Raw genomic sequence first — 23610 nt, 5'->3', positions numbered from 1 at the left:
CTTAATTGGCTACAAAATAATATAATTAGGTTGGGGACTAGATCTTGGGAATTTACCTATTATACTTCTGTTTGTTAAGGAACGTGCATAACACAGCACCCATGTAGGCTTGGCTTGTGGCACAGTTGTCAAATTTAGCATAGACATTCAGACAGATAAGCAACGTACTCTTCTTGTGTGTATCACCTACAAGCCATTATGGCTTAGTGTGTAAATCTGTATGTAACTATTGAAAAATCCACTTATGAATGTATATAGCTTAGAACTAATTTTTTCCCTTTGTTAATTCTTTGATATCGATGAGGAATTCTTCAGAAAATGTATGGACTGGTTGGTTGCATAAGGGCAGTTGTTATTTGGACAGAAAATTGTTAATGGTCAGGGATTTTCCACTAAAATATTTGCAAATATTCCTAGTCAAACATCAGTTTGGTTTCTTTTTGGGTTTTGAGCTTGCATTAGTCCATGTTCAGAACTTTAAAATTACCTTTGAATTTTTTAAACTTTTTATATCACTGGAACAGAAAGAGCATCTAAATCAAAGCTTCAAGCTAACTTTATTTTTCAAGTATTTCAGGAATTATACTTCTGAACTGAGATTTTATAAGTTGGCTGTGTATTTTCCTGTGTTAAAATGCTGTTATTGAAAATGGTCAACCAAGCCTATGTCGCCCAAAATAAAAACGGGGGAATTGTGGATAACTGGCTAGCTGAAAAGGGTCACATAGACATAGTCCAGCTGGCTGGACAAAAATGCACATTGCTCTCAGCTTATCTGAAGTAAAGCAAAAATACACTGTCCTTGGCTGTTCTTGTTACACAATAACAGGAAGATTTTGGTGGGAAAAGAATGTTGCAGGTGGGAACAGATAACTACAGAAGAGAAACTAGGGGCGGGCTTGGTATTTAGGCAACTAACCAATAATGAGCTTAACTTTTGTAATATGTATGAGCTAATTATAACAAGGCATAAAAGGTGACTGTAAGGTACAATAAACGAAGTCTGCTGATCACTCATATTGAGCGACTGTGTCTTCCCTCCGTCGCAACAAATAAGTATGCTCAAACCACACTTGAGAGTGTAAGCTAATCAAATCCAAGGTAGTAAGGCAACAAACTCCTGACCCTACACACCTTCTTAATTGCACTGTGACCCTGGAGAAAGTTCCCACCTTGAAACTGCCAACACATACCTAATGTGAGGTGACTCAGAATTCCCACCAAAAAAGGTTGAAATTCAAGTGATTAAAACATGGCTACAGATAAAGTGCTCATGGTGAAGTAGTGCACCATCCCAGGACACCAGAACACACATCATACCTGACGAGTCCATGATCTTCACCACATAACAGAACCACAAAAGATTCAAACGGTGCCTTCAGAAACTCAAGCTATCACTGCAGCATGAGAAATCTTCAGGGAACCTGTTCTGTAAGCTGCAGGACTCGTATGAGAGTCAGCTTGGTTGTACAACCCACTGCTGCTGTTCACCCAGACCCAAGTTTTATACATATATATATATATGTATTATACACACATAATTTTCAAATATAAAGTATATATATTTTGATTCACAAATATATACATGTATATATTTGATTCAATAGTAGCTCATCTCACAGAAACCATTTATAAAAGAGGTTGCTTTGAGCAATTTGTGACTACAAATTGTGCAGAGGCTACTTAGAATTTAGTCTCAATAGCAGAGGTTCGTTTCACTTTCCACAAGCATTAGCATCATAAAGTTAACATCTTGTTGTAGCTATTGATTAGAAATAATGCATCTTACACCATTTGTACACTAACAGAAAATTAGTAATAACAGCAGCATTAACATCCACCAGAGGAAGACGACCTGAAGGTGGTTAAACTCTAGTGAATGATTGATTTCTCCTTATCTCCCCTTAAAATTTCAAAATTGGTTGTATCACCAGGATAAAAACCTGGGAATACCACAGCGCAGACAACTGATGGAGAGTACCACATACACAGCTATATGCCAAGACACCATAAACCCACAGTGCCTCACTCAAAACTTTTAACATTATGCTTATCAAATCACCCACATTTGAAGTGGGCAAAGAAGTGCCATAATGGCGCAGAATTAGGATGCTGGAGGAATAAAGACATAAGCAAACTTGAACTGTTACTTCCCACTGCATAAACAAACTGCTTTGGCAAAACACATGTACTAGAATGAGGCTATTCTGCCAGGGAGAAATGCCTTGGCACAGTACTGGGAGGCAGCTACTGTGCCACTTTCAGCTTATACTGCAATTAGAAACACACGCACCCAGCCTTGTACAACCTACCAAGAGCAACCACTCATTAAAAAAGGTGTTTCCGCTATACCTTTTTAACTGTGAGGATCAAGGACTTGCCAAGCCAGGCTATTTCCAGCTCCAAGAGATTTTTTTATTGGCATCACACACAGCCAACCTTTTAATATCCACAGATCTTTCTCCTTTGAGGAATCGACCCCAGTCCTTCCTTGGATGCTATAATGACCCCAACTACGTGCATCATCAGGATGTAAACATCAACATGGGGGTAAAATTGTAACACTTTGGTACCACCAAGCTCTGTGAAATCTTGCTTTCTCCAAAAGCTATTCTTTCCCTCACTCCTTACAATTCCCATCTCAGTTCTTCATGCTTGCACAAACTGGAGAAAAGCACCTCATTTAAAAAACAACACAACACACCTTCCTCACAGAGGGAGCACTACAATTAAACTAGGGGCCATTGTGTACTCACCAATATAGCTACCCATTAAAATTTTAAGATTGATACATATGGAAATGAATATGCACAACATGCCAATGTAAGTGAACTGATCACTGTGAGCCAACAGGACTCTACACAAGGAAAAGATTAACTAGTCACCAACAATCTAACAGAAAATAATAACAAAAAAGACAGACCTGTAACCTACAGTCCAAGTTGCCCGAGGCTAAGCAAGGACAGATGAAGATAGGCCACTTGCAGCAACTAAATAATAATTTTACTCATTTTCTGCACTAGGATTTTTCATTAACAGATATGCAGACTTTCCATCATTTAAAGTCCAAGTCAAGACAAGTTATCTTTGCAAAAGATAAGTTAGTAACCTTTGTTCAAGCTGGTGATGTGAGTATACTCTGAAGGGGTTTCAACTTGCTTTTTACAGAGATCATTACGTTGCCTCTCAAGGTTCATGTTACAAAATGGCCTTTGTTTTAAAAAAGGAAAAAGTAATTCTTTTTGTGCATACATAAACCGTATTGTTTGCTGTGTAAGATTTTTGGAACTTTAAATACAGTTATTATCCTAGATATTACCCTCCCCCGTCAAAACCTGCCAGTATTTTTAAGTGTAAAAAATAAGGGTTACTTCCTGCTAACAAAATTGGAGATTATGCAGTAATGCACCTTTTCAGTCAGCATCTAAAATTGACACTAAAGGTATTTTCCTAAACTGACCTTTATCCAACACAGTTTGTGACTGAACCGAGACTGCATTACAGATGTAGCTTGATACACTTGTATCAATAAGCGCACAGAGACCACTGGCTGCTCAAGAAGAATCCCCTGTATCGGACTTTAAATTGGGCTCCATCTGTAATGAAACAATGTTAGAAAACGGTTTCTTGGCTGACTTCTACCTCATGAAACTATGTGCATGCAGTAACAAAAAAAAAATCTCTTTTAGGCAAATGGTGAAATTAACTTGCCTTGCAAAGCTTTCTTAAAAAGAGAGATTTCTGGTTAGTTCTCCAAACCCTTTCATGGTATCTCCTCTGCCTCCTCAGGCAGAGAGTCACTTGCGCAAACAACCTGGTTCTTTCCTTGATTTGTTTCCTGTTTTCTCTACACTGCTTATTCTCTCCCCCTCCTTTTTTTTTTTTTTTCTTTTAAATGTTGCTCGTTTTACATCTCCCTGTGCCTAACTGTACACCATTTTGTAAACAAAAGCATCCATGAACTTGCTGAAATTGTCCATCTCTACTATCAAATTGAAAATATATTTCTAATTTATATACGAACGTGTGAGGGGGGAAAAACCCAAACCACACAGCACTAAACACACCGCTACACATTACAGAATAATTTTGTAAGCTTGCCAAAAAGCAAAGGGGCAGCAGCAGTGCTCCGTCACAGAGCACAGCATCTTCAAAGCAGAGTTGAAAGCTCATACACCATGAGCCTCCTTGGGGTATAATGAGAACCACGTTCTTCGCCCCTGACAAGCACAGAAACACAGAGAGGTTAAGTGATTTGCCCAAGGCCATATGGTAAGTCACAGACAGAGCTAGAGTTAGGTTTCAGAAGCTCCTGGCTAATATCCTGCATTCAATTACAACTATACAAAGCATCTAATTTAACAGGGGCCAGATAAAGGGAAGGTCACGGAAGAACATCAAGCCCCCTGTAATTAAAACAAAACCAATCAAACCCCTCCCCATATTTAAATGCAGGTAACACCTTACAGTCAGGCCCAATACCATCACCTATGCCATCAAAATAAAACCAACAACAAAAGAAGGTGGAAAATAAGTTCTGGCTAATTTAAATAGAGGGCCTCAATGCAAAGCGAGCAAGTGGTTTGTTGAAATCACCATCACAAACTGCAAAGCAAGGGACCAGAACATTCACAAGCTGTCTCACAAAGGCAAATGAAGTGAAGAGAACAGTTTAGAAGTTACCAAAAATAAATAATCTCTATGATACCTACAAGTTAACAAAGAGACAAATACAGGTGTGGGGCAGATGCAAAAGCAACCACACTCTAATGTGAACATCAGTAACAGCAATGCAGAAGCTGACAAGGAAAAACCACACAGTGACCAAATACCCCTTGATACCTGAACCAGACTTGAAAGAGAAAGGCAAATAAACTCAGAACCAAACAGAAAATTGTGAGCAAATTTGAGCCAGCACGGGCACTTATGCAGGGAGCTGAACCCAGGATTCTAGCAGCAGTTACAGAGGCAGGGACTGTTCCAGAACCAGGTTAGCTCTAAGTCCCACTGATGCCCAGGGCACTCTTCTGTTTTCTTCAGCTGTTGACATCCAGATACCCCCCCAGCCCCCCCAAGATAAAAAGGTACCGCACTGTTACTGATTACCAGAAACTATTTCTTGCCAGAAGCTCCCTATACAATATGCCTTCTTCAGTTTCAAAACGCTTGTGCTGACATTCAAACCTGCAGTGAAACACTTCATTAGCTGCTCCATTTAACACGGTTCCATTCAGACTCTAAGGGAAGGGATGCTATTTAAGCTATAGACACAAACCAGTAGGAAACATGACCGAGATACTGATTTTTGGAGGGGGTGTGTCAAAAAATGCTTTTCACCCCAAGCGAGTGACTGACCTCACAAGGAACTTTCCCAGGATTTTCTGTTGCAGTTATGATGGTTCCACAACAAACACCTAGTACTGCTCCAAAGGCTGCACAAACATTGACTAATGAGTAATCACCCCGAAAGCCATTTTCCTCATTTATAGATAGGGGAGAAGGGGGAAAAAAGAAAAAAAGAAAAGCCAGAAGCAGAGCAACTAGCCCAAGGCCACAAAAGCAAGCCAGCACAAGAGCGGTACCTGCCGGAGCTCAGGCAGAAAGCCAGGCTGCCCCGACCCCCACTTACCTCACCGCGGGAGGCACCGGCTCTTGCCGCCGCTGGGCTGGGGCGGGCGCCGCGGCCGGTCAGCTGCGGCATATCCCGCGGGGCCTGCGAGCCGTGAGCGAAGGCCTCCCGGGCACAGGACCCTCACGCCACACCGTACGCGGCCGCCTCGACGCGCCCTGACGAAACCACTCGTCTCCGAGTGAATATTTAATTGTTTAAATATTCATCGCGCTACCAGACCTCCCCAGTCCGGCGGAAAAAGAGCTCCCCCGGGCCCAGCCCCGCCCCTTCACACCCCGGGCCGCGCATCGAGGCGGCTGGGCCTTCAGCCCTCCCAACAAAACGCGCCAGGCTCAGGCCGATGTTTCAAAGAACGTCTTCAGAATTTTTTTTGTGATTAACTATTCTTTATTGTCGGCGTCGGGTGTACGGGGAATCCTTCCACCAATCGTACACACCCAGAGGGGCAGATTATCTTATATTTATATAATGAAACAATGAATATTCCATTAACGCCTATACATATTCATCACCTGAACCCGCCTACCCTCGCTTCGTATGCTAATTAGCTTATCAGTCCTTCACGCTTGCGCAGATTCTCCCAAAAATTGTGGGCCGGGGTCTTTAGAATGTGGGCAGTGGTCTATGGGAGGAAGGCCGTAGGTCTTCCTCATGGTGTACTTTTCACCTTAGGTCTCAAAAGTGATGAGTTGGCAGACTTGTAGAAAGCTTTCCCGGGGTTTTTACAATACTCCTTGTTAATTTGACTCAAGGCCATCCTGCTGTCCCGTTATCTCCTTGGTAGGGCAGCTTGCTTTGCAGATAGGGAGGACAGCTCCCCTTGCAGAGATTTGCAACTTTCTTGCCAGAACAGTCTATATGATCTTTCAGACATTTTAACCCCTTTGTTGCTATACAATTACAAGCTTATTTATGCATTAAAATGAATATTGATTTATGAGTACAAACTTGACCATATTATTTACAACTTATTCACATCACCGAGGAGGTGATGTTTCGAGGGGGGAAGCCGTTCCAGGGCCGCCCCGGGGTCGGCTCTGACCCCTCCTGTGGCAGAGGGGGCGGTTCGTGACCGAGCTCTGCCCCGGAGACCCCGGCCCGCCGAGCGCTCCTCGGGGGCGGCCGTACCCGCTGGAGGCCGCCCCCTCCCCGGTTCCGCCAGCGCCCCGGCCCGGCCCACCCGTGCTCCCCGGCGCTGCAGCCCGCCTCGCCGGACTTTGCTACGAAAGGGTCCCTGTCCGCCCACCGGCAGCACCTGTGAGCGCGGGTCCCGGCGCCGCTCGCTCGCTCAGGGCCCCCTCATGCCTCCGACGGCCCCGCTTCCGCCCGGCCTCCCCGCGGGAACCGCCGCCAGACCGGACAAACGGGTTTCCCCGGCTCGCCGGGCAGGCCCCGCCGCGCAGGAGGAGGGGAGGGGCCGTGCCGGCCCCTGCCCGGTCACTATGCCTGGCCCCAGTCCCGGCCTGACCGACCGGCGGGAGGGAAAGTGGCGGCGGGACCCTCCCGTGCTGGGGCCGTGGCTCCGGTTACCCGGCGGGTAACTAACCGCCTCTCCCCGCCCAGCCGAGCAGCGTCGGCCGTATGCCGCGGCAGGTGAGGGGCGGGAGCAGCCCCCGCCCCGCCCGCTCGGGCAGCCTCGCCTCAGCGGCGACGGGGCAGGCGCCACTTTACACGCAGCGCCCGGGGGAGAGTGGGGTGGGCGGCCGGGCCTGAGGGGCAGAGAGCTGGATCCTGAGGTAAAACGGGTCCCAGGCACAGAGGTGTCGTCGGGCCCCTTCCCGCCGTGTGCCGTGCAGCAGGGCTGCCCCGGCTCTGCCCCTCCGCCTGTACCTGTGCTGCCATTATGCGGTGGCTGTTCTCTCACCCAGAGGTGACACGAGTGCTTCAACAGCAACAAGTTGTGCTCGGGGCCACATCACCCTGAAGGCCCGGGGGGCGGTGGCTGGACCCGCTGTGGGGGGAAGAGGACGCGGCCCCAGGCTCCGGCCCCGCTACCCCAGCAGGCCGCAGTTCCGCGCTGAGGCAGCCAGGCCCTGGCGCCATTGCTCGAAACCACGGTGGTGGTTGACAGAAGCCAACACTGTACCGACAAAGTCTGGGGCAACAGTTACCACTGTCTGCTTGTCACCCCGCCACAGGTGGGAGTAGCAGTCTGTCTGGCACGACGCCGTCCCAGGGCACCAGGCCCTGCAGGGTGCTCCAGTGGGCCCTGTGCATAGCCCAGGCTGGGGGCAGCGGGTGCCAGCACCCAGCAGGCACAGCTCTTGCGATGGGAGGGACCTCCTTCATGGTGTTTTAAGTGATGGGATGACTCTATCTCATCTTCATTACCAGGACTGTATGGTGTTACAGAGAAAACTTTGTAAGAGGTACAGGATTGTAACCTTTTGGCATCTGTAAGAGCTGAGAAAGGACTTCTGGTTCCCAAGTCTTGTTAAGGAAGGATTGGAGAGTTGGAGGGTGCTCGGTGTTGTCAGTACTTGAAAGCAATAGTTTTGCTTATTAACTAACGAATAAAGCTGTTACGTGTAGGGCTGGCAATAAGGCAATTCTGCTGTAATGCTGTATCTATTTGCAATCCTCTTCACTATATTTTTTCTTCTTTCAGGCTGCAGCGAAATACATGTGAACATCTCAGGAGTAATGGCAACTCATCAAATGTATGTGACAGGCTCCAACTGTAAGTTTTAATTCAGTGAAGTTTCTTAAGTCTTAGTGTGCAGTGCTGCTGTGCACACGTGCACGGACAGTCACACACCTGCCCTGTGTCTGCATTCACGTGGCAGCCCTCGCAGCTGTCCTGGTTGCAGGAAGTATCTGGGAGCGAACAGCACCAGCGGCCTCATCCTGGTAAGGCCTCCATGTACTCTGGTACACATGGAATAGAGAGTCAGGAAAGTATTTAGAAATGGAGTTTAATGAGAATTCAGGACAGAATGTGCTGATTGGGCAGTTCTTCACCAGACCATCTGGATCCCTCCCTTCTTCACCCCTGGTTCCTCCCCTGACTATCCCACCCCGTGCTATCCCCAAAGGCTCATCTCTGCATCCCGTAATGCGTCTCGTGCCCCTTAGACATCAGCCTGTGCCACTCTGTATGGCTATGGTGACCACTGTGATGGGTGTCACCTCCAGACCTCAGGGCTGGTAGCTCTGCAGTGACAGCCCTGGCAAGGCAAAGGCTCTGTTTCTCTGGCCGAGTCATTTGGGTGCCCCCATCCCCAATGCCCTGTGCACCATTTTGTGTGGGGAAATGTGTTTTTTTAGGGCATAACCTAAGAGGAGGAGCTAACCCCCACCCCACAAATGTCCTGGGCATATCAGGACCCTAGGGCAATTTTGAAGTAGTGCAGATTTGAGCCAAGAAGTGAACGTTTGGGCCCAGGTATTAGGAATGGTGGCGTTAGGAAGGGCAGTTTGTGAAGCTGCTGATGGTAGCCTGCACCAGTCTGTAGCAGGAAGAATTGCCCAGACTTTTTATTGTTTTCCAGAAATGTGTTTCCTGCAGTGCAGTTATAAAAATTTTAAAAGTTTAATACATAGCCCAGCTTAGAGCAAAATGCTCGCTAAGTGTTCCTAAATAATAAAGAAATATTTTTAAAATTATTATGACATTTTTGCATGTACTTTTATTCACAAATAATGCAGTTTATGGCAAGTGAAATGCAGATATGTTTACTGATCTGATTAAATAGAAAAATTGGAACATTAGCTATCTCTTAAAGTGATGATGGGATCAGTAACACGAGCCAAATGCTCTAGCGTTTAACATGCTCCTTCTGCAATAATGCTTTCCAGTTTTTGCTCAGTGCCCAGCCACTGAAGCAAACATCTGCTTCTGTAATGTTTTCTTTCTAAACCAGCCCAGCTTCTTTATTTTCTTTTAAATGAAACTTTATTTTTTTATTTGACCTTATTTGTACAAGTGAAACCTCCAAAACTTGACTGAAATTGTTTCACTGCATTCTATTCCTGGTTTTGTTTTGCAGCACCTATCCTGGCAGACCAGTTTTTGAAGCTGTGTACACTAATAGAAATTGAGACAAATCTACCTGCATCCACAATGCTGTATCTTGTTAAAGACAAGGTAAAAGCTGCTTGCTATGGTATCATAATACCTGTTTGTGATGTTTGGATCTGTTCATGTTATGGGTGCCTCTTTCTTCAGTGGTTTGTGTTACTAGTGTTGATGTATTCTGCAGCAGCTACAGTCACTGTGAGAGCTCCCAGGCAGAGAACCAAGTTGTATCCCCTGGCACTGTGACCAGATTGTGATTTTGTCCTGCTGATGTGATGACTGGGGAGGTTTGAGTGTGTACACAGGTTGCTGCTGCTGCACATAGTTGTCTCCACTCTCACATCCTAGGTACACAGCACCATCTCCTTACAGTGCCTTGCTCACAAGCAGCAAAAGTCCTGTGCTATCACAGTGAATTGCATTAAGGGGATTTATGAGGCTGAAAAAGCACTTACGTTTTTTTGCTGGGTAAAATTTCACCAGAGCTGGTTCCCTTGTCCAGGTTCTTCAGATTATCTGTGAACTCAGTGTTTGCATTGCAGGGAGCAGAGAGTGGCATGGTGGTGGAGGAAAATGGTTGGGGAAGGTGCTCAAAATTGGAAAGAAGTGACATCATTTGGGCAGCAATTCTGGTTTAAATGCACTCTTGAGTATTTGGGGTCTTTGCTGTGTTGTTAGTTTGCATGGTTTGCATTAATTTCTCCTCAAGAACCAGCTGCTGTTTCCCAACTTGACTTCTTGCCCACACAAGGTAGCGTCAAATTGGCAATTAACATTTTCAGGAATTTCCAACATTGGTATCCATTTTAAAACCAATATCCACCTGCCTCTTGGGTTGAAACTGAAGGTTGATCAAACATACTTAAATGAAAAGCTTCTTCATACACCAGAGTACTTTGCTAATGCAAAACCCCCTTGTCTTTCAGTCAGTAAGGAGGAAACATAATTCCCTGGAAGGCATCTGGTTTGCTCCCCTTTATGCAGACCCCCTCCTGAAGAGGACATTATCCATGTTTAAACATGGTGGGGTTCAGGTGACTGTGTCCAGGAAATAGTTTCCATCTGGCTATAGCGATACCAGCACCTGATCTGTTGCACCTTTGTTACTCAAGTCATATTATGAAACTGAGTGAGAAAGACTACAGTAGAATATCTTCTATTCTTGAAATGAGAGATCTAATTTCTATCTTAACATACGCTCTTAGTTTGGCATAACACTGGTCTTTTATTATTGAACAGGTACACGAGATGGGGGTGGGGTGGGGGGAGAAAAATAAAAAGCTTGGTATCTTGCAGTTTTTAATCAATACACCATCATACCATCGTATCTTTTGATCCCTTGCTGCAGGCTTAGCTAAGAACAGTGTGTTTGATCATTATATATGGGGGAATGTGGCTGAGGTTAACACTGTTTAGCTATTCATTTATGAGTAGCTGTTGCAGAAATAGAATCTGCCCACTTGTGGATGCTGCTCTATAATAAAAGTGATCTTTGTTTTGGACTGATAGATAGGTAAGAGATTGCTTAGTTTATTTTTCAGTAGCAACAATACTCTATTTTCCTGTGACAGAAAGTCTTGTTCAAATACACTTTTTTTCCTAAACTGTGATGACCTAAATGGGATGTTGGATTCCAAAGCTGTGTCTTTCAGTACCTTTCTCTTTTACTACCTGCCTCAAACTCCTCACACAGGAATAAAAACAAAGTTAATTAAAATAGTAACATTTTAGCTTAACAAAGCAGCAGAGGTTTACTTATGCCTTTGACCATTCCATTTCTGTCCAGGAAATTAATTCATGTCCAGGGCTGAATATTTGGTTTCTCTATCAGTTTTCATTAGGTAGCTGTATGCACAGCTAGGTTTGCATGATGCCCTTTCAGGAAGAAGTTTATTAGAGAAAAAGGCCCCTTAACAGTGATTAATTGCTATAGCAGTGATTAATGGCCCAGTCCAAATATTACCTTTTACACTTAGCAAAGTACTGGGTCATGCTTGAGGGACATGCAGTAGCCATTCTGTAAGTCGCAGTCATGATGGAGGAACTTCCGCTGCTGCCACTCACAGAGCCTGATCTCAGTCAGTCCCAGCAAATACCTCCAATTCTATTTCTGGATTTTTCTCCTGTATACTTCCTCACTCCCCCTTATTCCTTTGTCTCATCTTTCACTCGGGCCCCTTTGCCCCAGAATAGCAACATGCTCTAGTCCAAAATACGGTAATTTCTGCACAGTTGCACTTTCCCTCTTTCCCTCCCTCTCCTCCTGTTTGTCCCATTTTGTCAGTGTTTGGGACTCACTGTGTCAGAGCTGAAATTTTCTGGGACACAGGAAGACTTGAACAGAAGTGGTTGTTGCTTAGCCTCTCCTTGCTGCCCGTCCAATGGAAACACAAGCCCCATCACTGTCCCCAAGTTGCTGCATGTTTTGGCACACAGCATGTCCCCAGCCCTGCTGTACTTCTGCTCCCTCATCAGCCTGCTGCTCTGCTCTCCACCGGAGCATATGGGAAGGGGAGCACAGGGGATGAGGGGGCATCCTGCAAAAGGATGTACCCCTCTGTAACGAGCCTGCATGTCCTTCCTCCTGCTGCACAAAGCCTTGAGAAAGGAGCTGCTGTCGTCTGAAGAAGTTAACCCTGGCATCTGTTAATCCCTGGTGGATGCAAAGCAAGTTTGTTTTTAATAAACATAATCACTTAGATATAAGCAAACTGAAAACAAGCACAGCCATGGTAATGTTTTGAATCTGCCAGGCAGGCTATTATTTTTCCCATCAATCTGCAGATTTCTGTGCAACCCCCAAGGTGAATATGAAGCTGCATGACCTGAGTTTGTTTGGTTTTGTTGTATTCCTCATCACCAGAATGTTTTAGAACTTTAGACGTTCTTTTTTGAGAAGTGGGGATTGTAGCTACATTTTGCATAGGGAAAAAAACGCCACAACTGAATTTCTTTTTCAACTAATACTAGCAGTTTGTGGCTAAACTTGAAATTGCACCCAAAACCCTCTGAGTATTGCTTTAGTCTCTCAAAACCAAAAGCTATCTTTTATTTTGATCATCAATACAGTCCTTTTCAAAATGAGCTGTATAAAGTATATAGTATTAAAATAGCAACTCTAGGTTAATCAGTTTTAACTTTGGGGTTTTTTTTAAAGCAGTGAGCAAATAAATTTAAATGATGGAGCACGTGTCAAGGCAGGGTTCAGTCTTGCTAATAATTAATTGTTCAGAAATACCAATGGGCACTTGATTTGAACCTAACAATAGTTGTTCCTGTGTAGCAAGGGTTACACATATTAGTAATTATGTATTTAAGCAGTTCTGTAACACATTTATTCACAATCTTACTTGAATCGTTTCCTCGTATTCACAACACAGGGAATGATGTGGCTTTTCTTTCTATTAATGTTTTAGATATAACTCCATTTTTGAAATCTGCTGTTCAACTAGTAAAGCTCTTTTGGGGGACTGAGAATGGCATTACCACCAGGGTATTAAACACACAACAAAGTTAAGTCATCCCAGCATGTTCTCAGTTTACTTTGGCTGGGTTTATTAAACAAAGACCAACTGTAAGTTTGTGAAATGACCAATTATTTCTGTGCCAGACTTCATCTTTGGAGACAGATTTCTTGCCATCAGCTGGTAGGATTCTTTCTTGCCAATTTCCGGGAAGGATGAGGTCCCCACACTTTGTAGACATCCTATGGGGCCCTGGCCAGGATGGTATCCACACACAGCTATAGGTGTCTGTGATGATGTGGCTTGAAGCCTTTTGAATTTGCAGTTTGAAGCCTTTCTGATTCACAAGCTGTGCTGTAAAAGCAATCCTCTCCCTGTTCATTTTTCCATTGGTTTCTTTACCAATAAATTCAAATGGGAAGAGAAGTTCTCTACATCTTTTAGCTAATCTGAAAGCAAAAGTTATTTAGGTGCTAATTTTGAAAGTTATTAATTTGAGGAAAGGGTAGATGCTAGAACTTGTATAGTTTATAAAGACAGGAAGTAAATTGTGACAACACAGTATGCTAAAATTGATTTAAAATACCTTGTTTTAAAATATTCCTGATGTAGATGAAGTTGGTTGTAGTGTATTTTTTCAAAGATGTGAATTGTTATTCACTGTGACCATTCTTCATAAAAGCTTTGTGGAAAGACAGGTTTTTTTGTATGCAATGATTACATGCAAAATGCATGGGTTTGGGCCTGCCTTTTTTTTTTTAACTCAGGTCTGCTCAGATAACTTTACTAAGAAATTTCTACTCTTGGATTGTATTTTGCAAATGGCTAACATCCAGCATGGCAGATATTCAAGCTGAATCATAAGACACACTTTGCAATGGCACGAGTGAGCACCAGACCCTCCTAAGTGACGCAGTCATAAACACAAAAATAAAAAAAAAATATAATTTTATCCATCTGTAATAATGGTAACTTTACGGGTCTAATAATCAAGGCTATAAGGAAAAAAAGGAAAAAAAGAAGGCTTGTACAGAGAGGTAACATCTATAGCAACTTATGTATTGGAAGTATGGTCATGGTACATAAGCCCTTCCTCAGTTCTGAAACAAACAAAAGACTGCAGACTAAGTGCCACGTGGGGACAATTTACAGGGCTTACCTGAACTATGCAAATCATGTATTAGACTGAGAGTGAGTGTTCCTAACCTGTAGTTAGTTTGGTGTTTGCTGCTTTTCTTACAGCTCTGAATGCAGGTTTGAGAGCCTCAAAGTAGCCTGTCTCCTTATACTATATATTTTTTACATATAACTATTTTTCTCCTCCTCCTCACTTCAGGTTGCATTGGTTAATAGCTTGGTGGATTGAAGCATAAGATAGGCAGTGTTTAACCATTTGTTACTTAGAGCTAAAGTTGGAAATGAGGCATTTGTAATATTTACAATTTTTTGCCTCTTTTTGCTTTTTTTTTCACCATTTAAATTAAAAGCTTTCAGACAAAATTGATAGATTAGAGGTCTTCCTAGGTTAAAGCCCTGTTTCAGTGTCAAAGAGGCTAAGTCCAGATCTTTTAGTGCTTCAGCACTGGAAGATTCAGTATCCTAAACTCAGTATTTAAAAGTGAAGGAACCAACACATCAATCGCAGACAGAACTCTAGAGCGAGTTCTCAGGGCATAAGAATACCCATGCCTTCATGTCTCTTCACATAGTCATGTGATTTCAGATGGAATATTAGTCATGAAAATCAGGAAAAGGGGTGGTTTGGTTTTGTGCTAGAACCTTAAAAATTCTTGTAATAACAGAATAGTCTGAAGTTTTGCAATGGTTTTAGTGTGGTTTATTTTTTTTTCCTCTGCAGCTTGATACTGTAAAAATGAAAGTGTTATTAACAGGATGAGCATGGAGACTTTTCTAAAGTAACCTATAATGCATGGACTCGGTAATCTAGCAGAATACAGAGCAGGTATTCCTAACCCTTGCTTGCTCACAGGTGACTTGTGTCCTTGTAATACAGGTTTCTTCATGAAGGTCATCTCTGCGTAGAAACATTTTCCTGCCTGCTGTTTTGCACTTGTTAGGGGTAGCTCTGCTTTAAATGAGCTATCCTTTCCAATTTGATCATTACTTAGCAGTGTTTGGGTTAGTGCATCTCAGCAGGGAATTCCACCAAGAAGGAGTGCTTGCTGAACTATGCTGAGAGCATGCCTCGTTATTCCCTGTGATTCACAGGTCCAAAACCAGATTTTAGTGACTAAATATTCTTTATTGTCGGCGCCGGGTGTATGGGGGATCCTTCCACCAATCGTACACACCCAGAGGGGCAGATTATCTTATATTTATATAATGAAACAATGAATATTCCATTAACGCCTATACATATTCATCACCTGAACCCGCCTACCCTCGCTTCGTATGCTAATTAGCTTATCAGTCCTTCACGCTTGCGCAGATTCTCCCAAAAATTGTGGGCCGGGGTCTTTAGAATGTGGGCAGTGGTCTATGGGAGGAAGGCCGTAGGTCTTCCTCATGGTGTACTTTTCACCTTAGGTCTCAAAAGTGATGAGTTGGCAGACTTGTAGAAATCTTTCCCAGGGTTTTTACAATACCCCTCGTAATTTTACTCAAGGCCATCCTGCTGTCCCGTTATCTCCTTGGTAGGGCAGCTTGCTTTGCAGATAAGGAGGACAGCTCCCCTTGCAGAGATTTGCAACTCTTTTGCCAGAACAGTCTATATATGATCTTTCAGACATTTTAACCCCTTTGTTGCTATACAATTACAAGCTTATTTATGCATTAAAATGAATATTGGTTTATGAATACAAACTTGACCATATTATTTACAGCTTATTCACATCATTCCCCCCTTTCTCGATACAAGCAAATTCCTTTGCTATTTTATCTTTCAAAAGTACAATAGAATAAGCATTTGAACAGAATACACACAAGTATTATTAAAACAGTCAACAAAACTATGGCAGCTAACACCTGTTTTAACCATTGTACATTAGGTAACCAGGAAGTTAGAGTTGTCCAAAGATTTCCAAAGTCCCAAGACACATCATCCTCACTTACTTCATGTAATACCTTGGTATCTCCTCTAAGTCAGTGTAAACTCTTCCGCTTTGGTACACGTATACGCAACAGCTAGTATTTATAACTGTACACACTCCCCCTCGATCAGCTAACAGCAAATCCAAAGTCATTCTATTTTGTAATACCACTTGTGAGAGGCTAGATATTTCCTCTTGTTGGGCTTTCAATGCATCAATTGTTCTGTTTTCTAATTTCTCTATTATCGCAGATATATTGATTATGGTTTTTTCCAATTCACTCACTCCTAACCAAGGGATAAACCATCGAGCAAAACTATGGAATGCAGTAGGCCTCTCTATTATTGGATTTGTGTTTTCTCTTCTAATCCTTTTAATATGATTTCTTAAGTATCCTTGTGAGAACGAATCATGTACTGTCATATTAGGCACTACTGCTCCCAAGGTGCAGGTTCCCTTCCAATTTTTAGGTAAAACCTTTCGAGCTGTATCATTGCACAGCCAGTACCATCCTTTCCCTTCGGGCACTGGCCAAGCAGTAGAGCTAACAGACAGTGAAGTACCGATGTCTAAAGTGTTATTACAAAAGGACTGGGTTCCTACATTCATTACGGGATTACAATCCACAATTCCCATTCCTTTAGGTGGATTGCACCTTTGTACACAAGTATAATACGATTCATGCACTGCAGGACTACTTATTTCTAATTTCAAAATTTCATTGTCCCTGACATTCCATGAGGTATTTTCCCATAAATTGGTTAACGATACGTTCCTGGGTAAAGGAATTCTTATGAGAGGTATTCCCTTATTCCCATGTTCTGGCATATGAGTACATATCCAGCAATTTGTTTTATTCAAAACCTGGGAAATTCCTTGTATCAGGGACAAATGAGTATTTTGATCCCATGACGTTAAACACAGATCGGGTAACCAACTTACTACAATCACAATTTGGAGAACCGCATTTTGGTGGATCCTGTTGGAGTAACGCTCCATGATTTTTCAGGAGCTTTCTTCACTCTTGAATAGTGGATCCAGGCCGCTTGTTCTTTAATCTTGATAGCAGTATGCGTGGTCAACAACACCTGGTATGGCCCATCCCATTTCTCTTCCAGAGGTTGCCCTGCGAAGATTTTTATATATACATAGTCCCCAGGTTTAAAGATGTGTACTGGTTGATCTAGTCCTCTAGCCCTAGTTCCTAAAATCAATTTGTGCACTTTATTTAACTGTTTCTGAAGTGCAATCATATACATATATAAATATTCTGATCCTAGTTGTGTCAAATCTTCTCCTTTTAAATGAAGATTGATAAGGCCTCCCGTACAAAATCTCAAAAGGGCTTAAATTTTCTTTAGTCCGTGGCTTCACCCTAATTCTGAGTAGTGCCAAAGGAAGAGATTGAGGCCATGATAAATTGGCTTCTTGTCCAATTTTAGCTATTTGTTGTTTAATTAAATGGTTCATTTTTTCTACTTGCCCGCTTGCCTGTGGCCTGTAGGGAGTGTGCAACTGCCAATCTATTCTCAAAATTTTACTTATCTGTTGTACTACCTGGGCACAAAAATGAGAACCCCTATCAGAAGACATTGTGGCTGGGATTCCAAAGCGTGGTATTATTTCATTGAGCAAAACTTTGACCACTTCTCTTGCTTTATTTGTTCGGCAGGGAAAGGCTTCTGGCCATCCTGAGAATGTGTCAGTTAATACCAACAAATAGCGATACCCCCCTTTTCTAGGGAGTTCTGAAAAGTCAATTTGCCACTGTTGCCCTGGATAATTCCCTTTACCAATTATTCCGAATTTTACTTTATTCTTAGTATTGGGGTTGTTGTGTAGACAAATGCTACATTGCTGAGTTACTTGTTTTATAGTGGTATATAAATTCCGTCCCACTAATATCCGATTCAAGCTTTTATATAATGTGTCAGCACCCCAATGTGTTTTATTGTGTTCTGTAAGAACTGTGGGCCATATTAAATTGGAGGGTAATACTATGCAGTTATCTTTCAAATATACCCATTCATTTGGTTTCTTTTTACCTTTCAGATCTTCAATTAATTTTAAGTCTTCTTTCGTATAATTTGGCTTTTGGTTTACGTATATAGTTTGGATTTTACTGTCTGGTATTAAAGACAATACCTTTACGTCGGTTAATTCAGCTACCCACTTAGCCTCTTGATCTGCCAATCGATTTCCTATCTCAAAATCAGCATTCCCTTTCTGGTGTCCCTGACAATGCATAATAGCTACTTTTTCCGGTTGTTTCACAGCTTCTAGCAATTGTAAGATTTCTTCAGCATGCTTTATTTGTTTTCCTTGAGCGGTCAGCAGTCCTCGTTCTTTCCAGATTGCTCCATGAGCATGCACCACACCGAATGCATACTTAGAGTCTGTCCAAATATTTATTTTCTTTCCTGCTGCCAATTCCAATGCCCGTGTAAGGGCAATTATCTCTGCTTTCTGGGCAGACGTCCCAGGGGGTAATGGTTTAGACTCGATTACCTGTTTAGTGGTGGTAACGGCATACCCTGCCTTACGTTGCCCTTGTTTCACAAAGCTGCTTCCATCAGTATACCAAGATTTGTCAGCATCTTCTAAAGGTTCCTCCTTAAGATCAGGTCGGCTCGAATACAGTTTCCATCGTTTCTATACAATCGTGTATCGCTGGTTCATCCAGAGTCCCGCTGAGGAAAGAAGCTGGGTTCACAATGTTAGTGACAACAATTTCCACATCATCTTGTTCCACTAATATTGCCTGATATTTTAAAAATCTCTGCGGTGAGAGCCAATGGTTTCCTTTTTGTTCCAAAACTGCTGAGACTGTATGGGAGACTAACACTGTCATTCTCTGTCCCATCGTAAACTTTCGAGCTTCCTGTATATTAATAACAACCGCGGCAACAGCCCGAAGACATCCGGGCCATCCTCTGCTTACTTCATCCAACTGTTTAGAGAAGTAAGCTACTGCTCGTTTATAGGGACCCAGTTTTTGTGCTAGTACTCCCAAAGCTATCCCTTGTCTCTCATGAGAGAATAACCAAAAGGGTTTCGAGAGATCCGGCAATCCTAGGGCCGGAGCCTGCATCAGCTCTTGTTTAAGTTGTCTAAAAGCCTTTCGCGCTTCTCCAGTCCAGACTAACTTGGACTGATCGTTTTTTACCAATTCATACAGAGGTTTCACCATCAGTCCATAGTTATAAATCCAAAGACGGCACCAACCTGTCATTCCCAGAAAATTTCGTAGTTCCTTTACCGTTTGGGGTTCTGGAGTTCGACAAATAACCTCTTTACGTTCGGTTCCCAGTTCTCGTTGTCCTCCTGAGATTTCAAATCCCAGATAAGTCACACGTTGCTGAACCAGTTGGGCTTTCTGTTGGGAAACTCGATATCCATTTAAACCCAGAAAATTAAGGAGACTTATAGTCCATCGAATGCAACTCTCTTTAGTCTCAGTAGCTATTAAGAGATCGTCCACATATTGCAACAAAGTCCCCTCAGTGTCTGGGGGTGTCCAAGTCTCGAGTTCCTTAGCTAATTGATTCCCAAAAATAGTGGGGCTATTTTTGAACCCTTGAGGTAATACTGTCCACGTAAGCTGTGTCTTTCTGCCTGAGTCGGGGTTTTCCCATTCAAAGGCAAATAACTTTTGACTTTCCATAGCTAAGGCTAAGCAGAAAAAGGCATCCTTTAAATCCAGTACAGTAAACCAAACTTGACTATTCTTTAATTTAGTCAACAGAGTATATGGGTTCGCCACTACTGGATGTATATCCTCAATGATTTTATTTATGGCCCTTAAATCCTGAACCAGCCTATAGCTTTTTCCATCTGCCTTCTTGATTGGTAATATAGGCGTATTGTATTCCGATTCACATTCGACTAGTAGCCCATACTGTAAAAATTTATCAATTATTTCTTTAATTCCTCTCCTATCCTCTGTCTTTAAAGGATACTGTTTAACCTTAACAGGTTTTTCCCCTGGTTTTAATTTTATGGTTATTGGAGTCACATTCTTGGCCTTTCCGGGGACTTCGGTGGCCCAGACTCCTGGATATACTTGATCTGTGATCTCCGCAGGTATCTCACCTTTAGGGTCAGTCTGTATTAATGCTAAACTCAATACATTTATTAGCTGTTCTTCTCCTATCCTTAACTCCATTTTCCCTTTTTCAAAGACTATTTCTGCTTCTAGTTGTTCTAATAAATCTCGGCCTAATAAAGATTTTGGTGATCCCGGTAAATATAAGAACCTATGTATTCCCATCTGTTTTCCCAATTTATACTCTAACGGCTTTAAGAAAAAGGCTTTTTGTTGTTGGCCAGTGGCTCCCACTACAGTCACAAAGTCTTTATCCTCTGGCATTAATTTCTGGTTTAGCACTGAATAAGAGGCGCCCGTATCTATTAAAAATTCCATTTTCTGTCCTGATTTCCCTAGCTCTATTTTAACCAGAGGATCTGCTAGGGTAGATTCTCCTGGTCGACTTCATTGATCCGATGAAACATTTGCTATCATGTTTCGAGCTCTCCCTCGCTTTGGACACTCCCCTTTCCAATGGCCTACTTCTTTACAATAGGCACACTGATCTGATCTTAGAGGTGGTTGCTGGGTCCTTATTCGTTTCCCATCTCCCCTATTTTTAACTCGAAAAGTTGGTCCTTGGTTATTCAATGTGGCTACTGTTGCTGCTGCAATAGTCTGTCCCAGTTTCTGTCTTTCCTCCCCTTCCCGGTTTCTAAACACTCTCCATGCTTCTTCTACCAGTTTTTCTAAGTCCCTCATGTCTGCCCCTTGTAATTTTTGGAGTTTTTTCCTTATGTCTTCTGTTGACTGTCCTAGAAATAATGAAACCAACTGTAATTTACCCTCTTCTGAGGAAGGATCTATCGTTGTAAATTTTTGCATAGCTGTTCTTAAACGATCTAAGAATTCTGAGGGTGTCTCAGATGGTCCTTGTTTTATAATATATAGCCTGGACCAATTCATGGACTTAGGAATGGCATTTTCTAAAGCGATTCTTATCCATTCTTGATATCTTTTTAATAATCTATAATCATTATCATTGTTATAATCCCAGTCAGGATCTGCCCTTGGAACATGGACTTCCACAGTTCCAGGTAAAACTCCTGAGGCTATTTGAACTTGTACACGCGTTCGTGCAGTTTTAATTATCAGTTGTTTCTCAGTTTCAGATAAAGCTGCTAACATTATTTCTATATCTTTCCAGTCCGGATCCAAATTTTTCACAATTAATTCGAACCTACTGGCTATCCTCTCCGGATCATCTCTATAACCTTTTACTGCCTCTTTCCATGAATCTAATTCACTAGTGGAAAAAGGAATCTTGATTCTAACAGGCCCATTAGTTCCCACAGCCTGTCGCAAGGGAGCCTGTATTACTGGTCCTGATTTGCTCCCTAATCCTGCTTTGCTCCGCGTACGAGCAGTAATTGGAGTGAACCCTTTAGGGTTCACATTGTCTCTGGGTTCCTCACCATTGGATCCCTCAGCTTTCCCATTTTCCACGATTGGTAAAGGTGGAACGTAATCTTCCACCCTTTCTTCTGACTCACTTAATTTTAAACATCTCTGACCAATACTACATGCTGAACAACATCTCTTCAGTTTTCCTATCCCATCCTTCCTCATATCCTTTTCCATTGCTAATATTAAGGGATCTTGTGGTGCTAGGTTAATTCCACACCCCTTTTGCCACTCTGGGTGATTCCTCAGAGTGAAAAACATATCAGCATACATTGCTTCATCCCATTTTCCTTCTCTCCGTAGGAACAACATTAACTGCAGCAAAGTATTATAATTTATAGTTCCATTACAAGGCCACTTTTCCCCTCCTTCCAGCTTATAAAGTGGCCACCATTGATTGCAGTACTTTATCAATGTTTTCTTATTCACATTTCCACCAACAGACCCTCCAATATCCCTCCAGTGACCCAAAACACATCCTAACGGGCTTTTCTTTAAAATCCCACCACTCTGCTTTCCTCCCATTTTTCCCAGCTTACACTCACAGAACACACTTATCACTTACAGAATTAATACTTACAAAATGCAACACGCAGGTATCTTTCTACAGCAACACCAAGAACTCACTATTATTATCAAAAATATAGCCGAAATCACAGTAACAATTATCAAAGTCAAATTCCACATTCCATAAATCCGGTAACCAAAATAAGCAACACTGCAGCAAATAAGCTTTATAAGCAAACTTGCCAGATTCCAGATGGCAATTAAATGCCGATAAAACCCAAACAGAACCAGAAGTATACTTGGGGTGCTAGCTACAGAAGTATACCTGAGTTTTCCAGACCAGACGTATACTTGAGACACAAGTCACAAAGTATACCCAGACGCCACCCTGCGGGAGTCAATCCTCTCGTCTTACGGGCAGCTCCAGAGAACAGATAACCGGTAATACCAGAATAAAGCAATAAAGAATATTGTCACTTACTATAATGGGATTCTTGTCTGCCCCCGCAGTGATCCGGTGAGTTGGGGAGTCCCTCCGGGAAAAATCCCGGGGGTACCCAAGGGAGTCCACTTCCCAGCGGGTCCTACGGCCAGGCAGAGAGGTGTCCCGTCTGGGTCGCCAGATTGATTCACAGGTCCAAAACCAGATTTTAGTGACTAAATATTCTTTATTGTCGGTGCCAGGTGTATGGGGGATCCTTCCACCAATCGTACACACCCAGAGGGGCAGATTATCTTATATTTATATAATGAAACAATGAATATTCCATTAACGCCTATACATATTCATCACCTGAACCCGCCTACCCTCGCTTCGTATGCTAATTAGCTTATCAGTCTTTCACGCTTGTGCAGATTCTTCCAAAAATTGTGGGCCGGGGTCTTTAGAATGTGGGCAGTGGTCTATGGGAGGAAGGCCGTAGGTCTTCCTCATGGTGTACTTTTCACCTTAGGTCTCAAAAGTGATGAGTTGGCAGACTTGTAGAAATCTTTCCCAGGGTTTTTACAATACCCCTCGTAATTTTACTCAAGGCCATCCTGCTGTCCCGTTATCTCCTCGGTAGGGCAGCTTGCTTTGCAGATAAGGAGGACAGCTCCCCTTGCAGAGATTTGCAACTTTCTTGCCAGAACAGTCTATATGATCTTTCAGACATTTTAACCCCTTTGTCGCTATACAATTACAAGCTTATTTATGCATTAAAATGAATATTGGTTTATCAATACAAACTTTACCATATTATTTACAGCTTATTCACATCACCTGTTTTAAGGGATGTTCTCTTGTATCGTGCTTATACACATAAAGAAGTCCTAATGCAATTTTCGTGGTGTAGTTGTAGAGATGTGGAGAAAGTTTGGTCCCTGCAGCAGAAATAGAAGGCTTATGCTTCATTAATAGCTTGGTAGCTGTTGCTTATTTTTTAATTTAAATTAATTTTATTATCAAT

At 42.6% G+C, this 23610-nt stretch overlaps 2 protein-coding genes across 2 annotated transcripts in view; both read right to left on the bottom strand.

Annotated features, from left to right (window-relative positions):
• ATP8B1 (ATPase phospholipid transporting 8B1) overlaps positions 1 to 5715 on the bottom strand; it is a 59118-nt gene extending 53403 nt beyond the window's left edge. The window contains 1 exon segment of the mRNA XM_056323570.1: positions 5630 to 5715. Coding sequence (XP_056179545.1) covers positions 5630 to 5701 — 72 coding nt within the window. The 5' untranslated portion in view covers positions 5702 to 5715.
• A 13069-nt stretch (positions 5716 to 18784) lies between these two features.
• Positions 18785 to 21928, bottom strand: LOC130142128 (uncharacterized). Its single transcript, XM_056323569.1, is given in 1 exon segment — positions 18785 to 21928. A coding segment is annotated over 1 exon segment (3144 nt).
• Positions 21929 to 23610: the final 1682 nt, after the last annotated feature.

This window comes from Falco biarmicus, chromosome W, assembly GCF_023638135.1.
Source record: "Falco biarmicus isolate bFalBia1 chromosome W, bFalBia1.pri, whole genome shotgun sequence".
In the NCBI taxonomy this organism is placed as follows: domain Eukaryota; kingdom Metazoa; phylum Chordata; class Aves; order Falconiformes; family Falconidae; genus Falco; species Falco biarmicus.
This window is presented reverse-complemented; position numbering and strand designations above follow the sequence as displayed.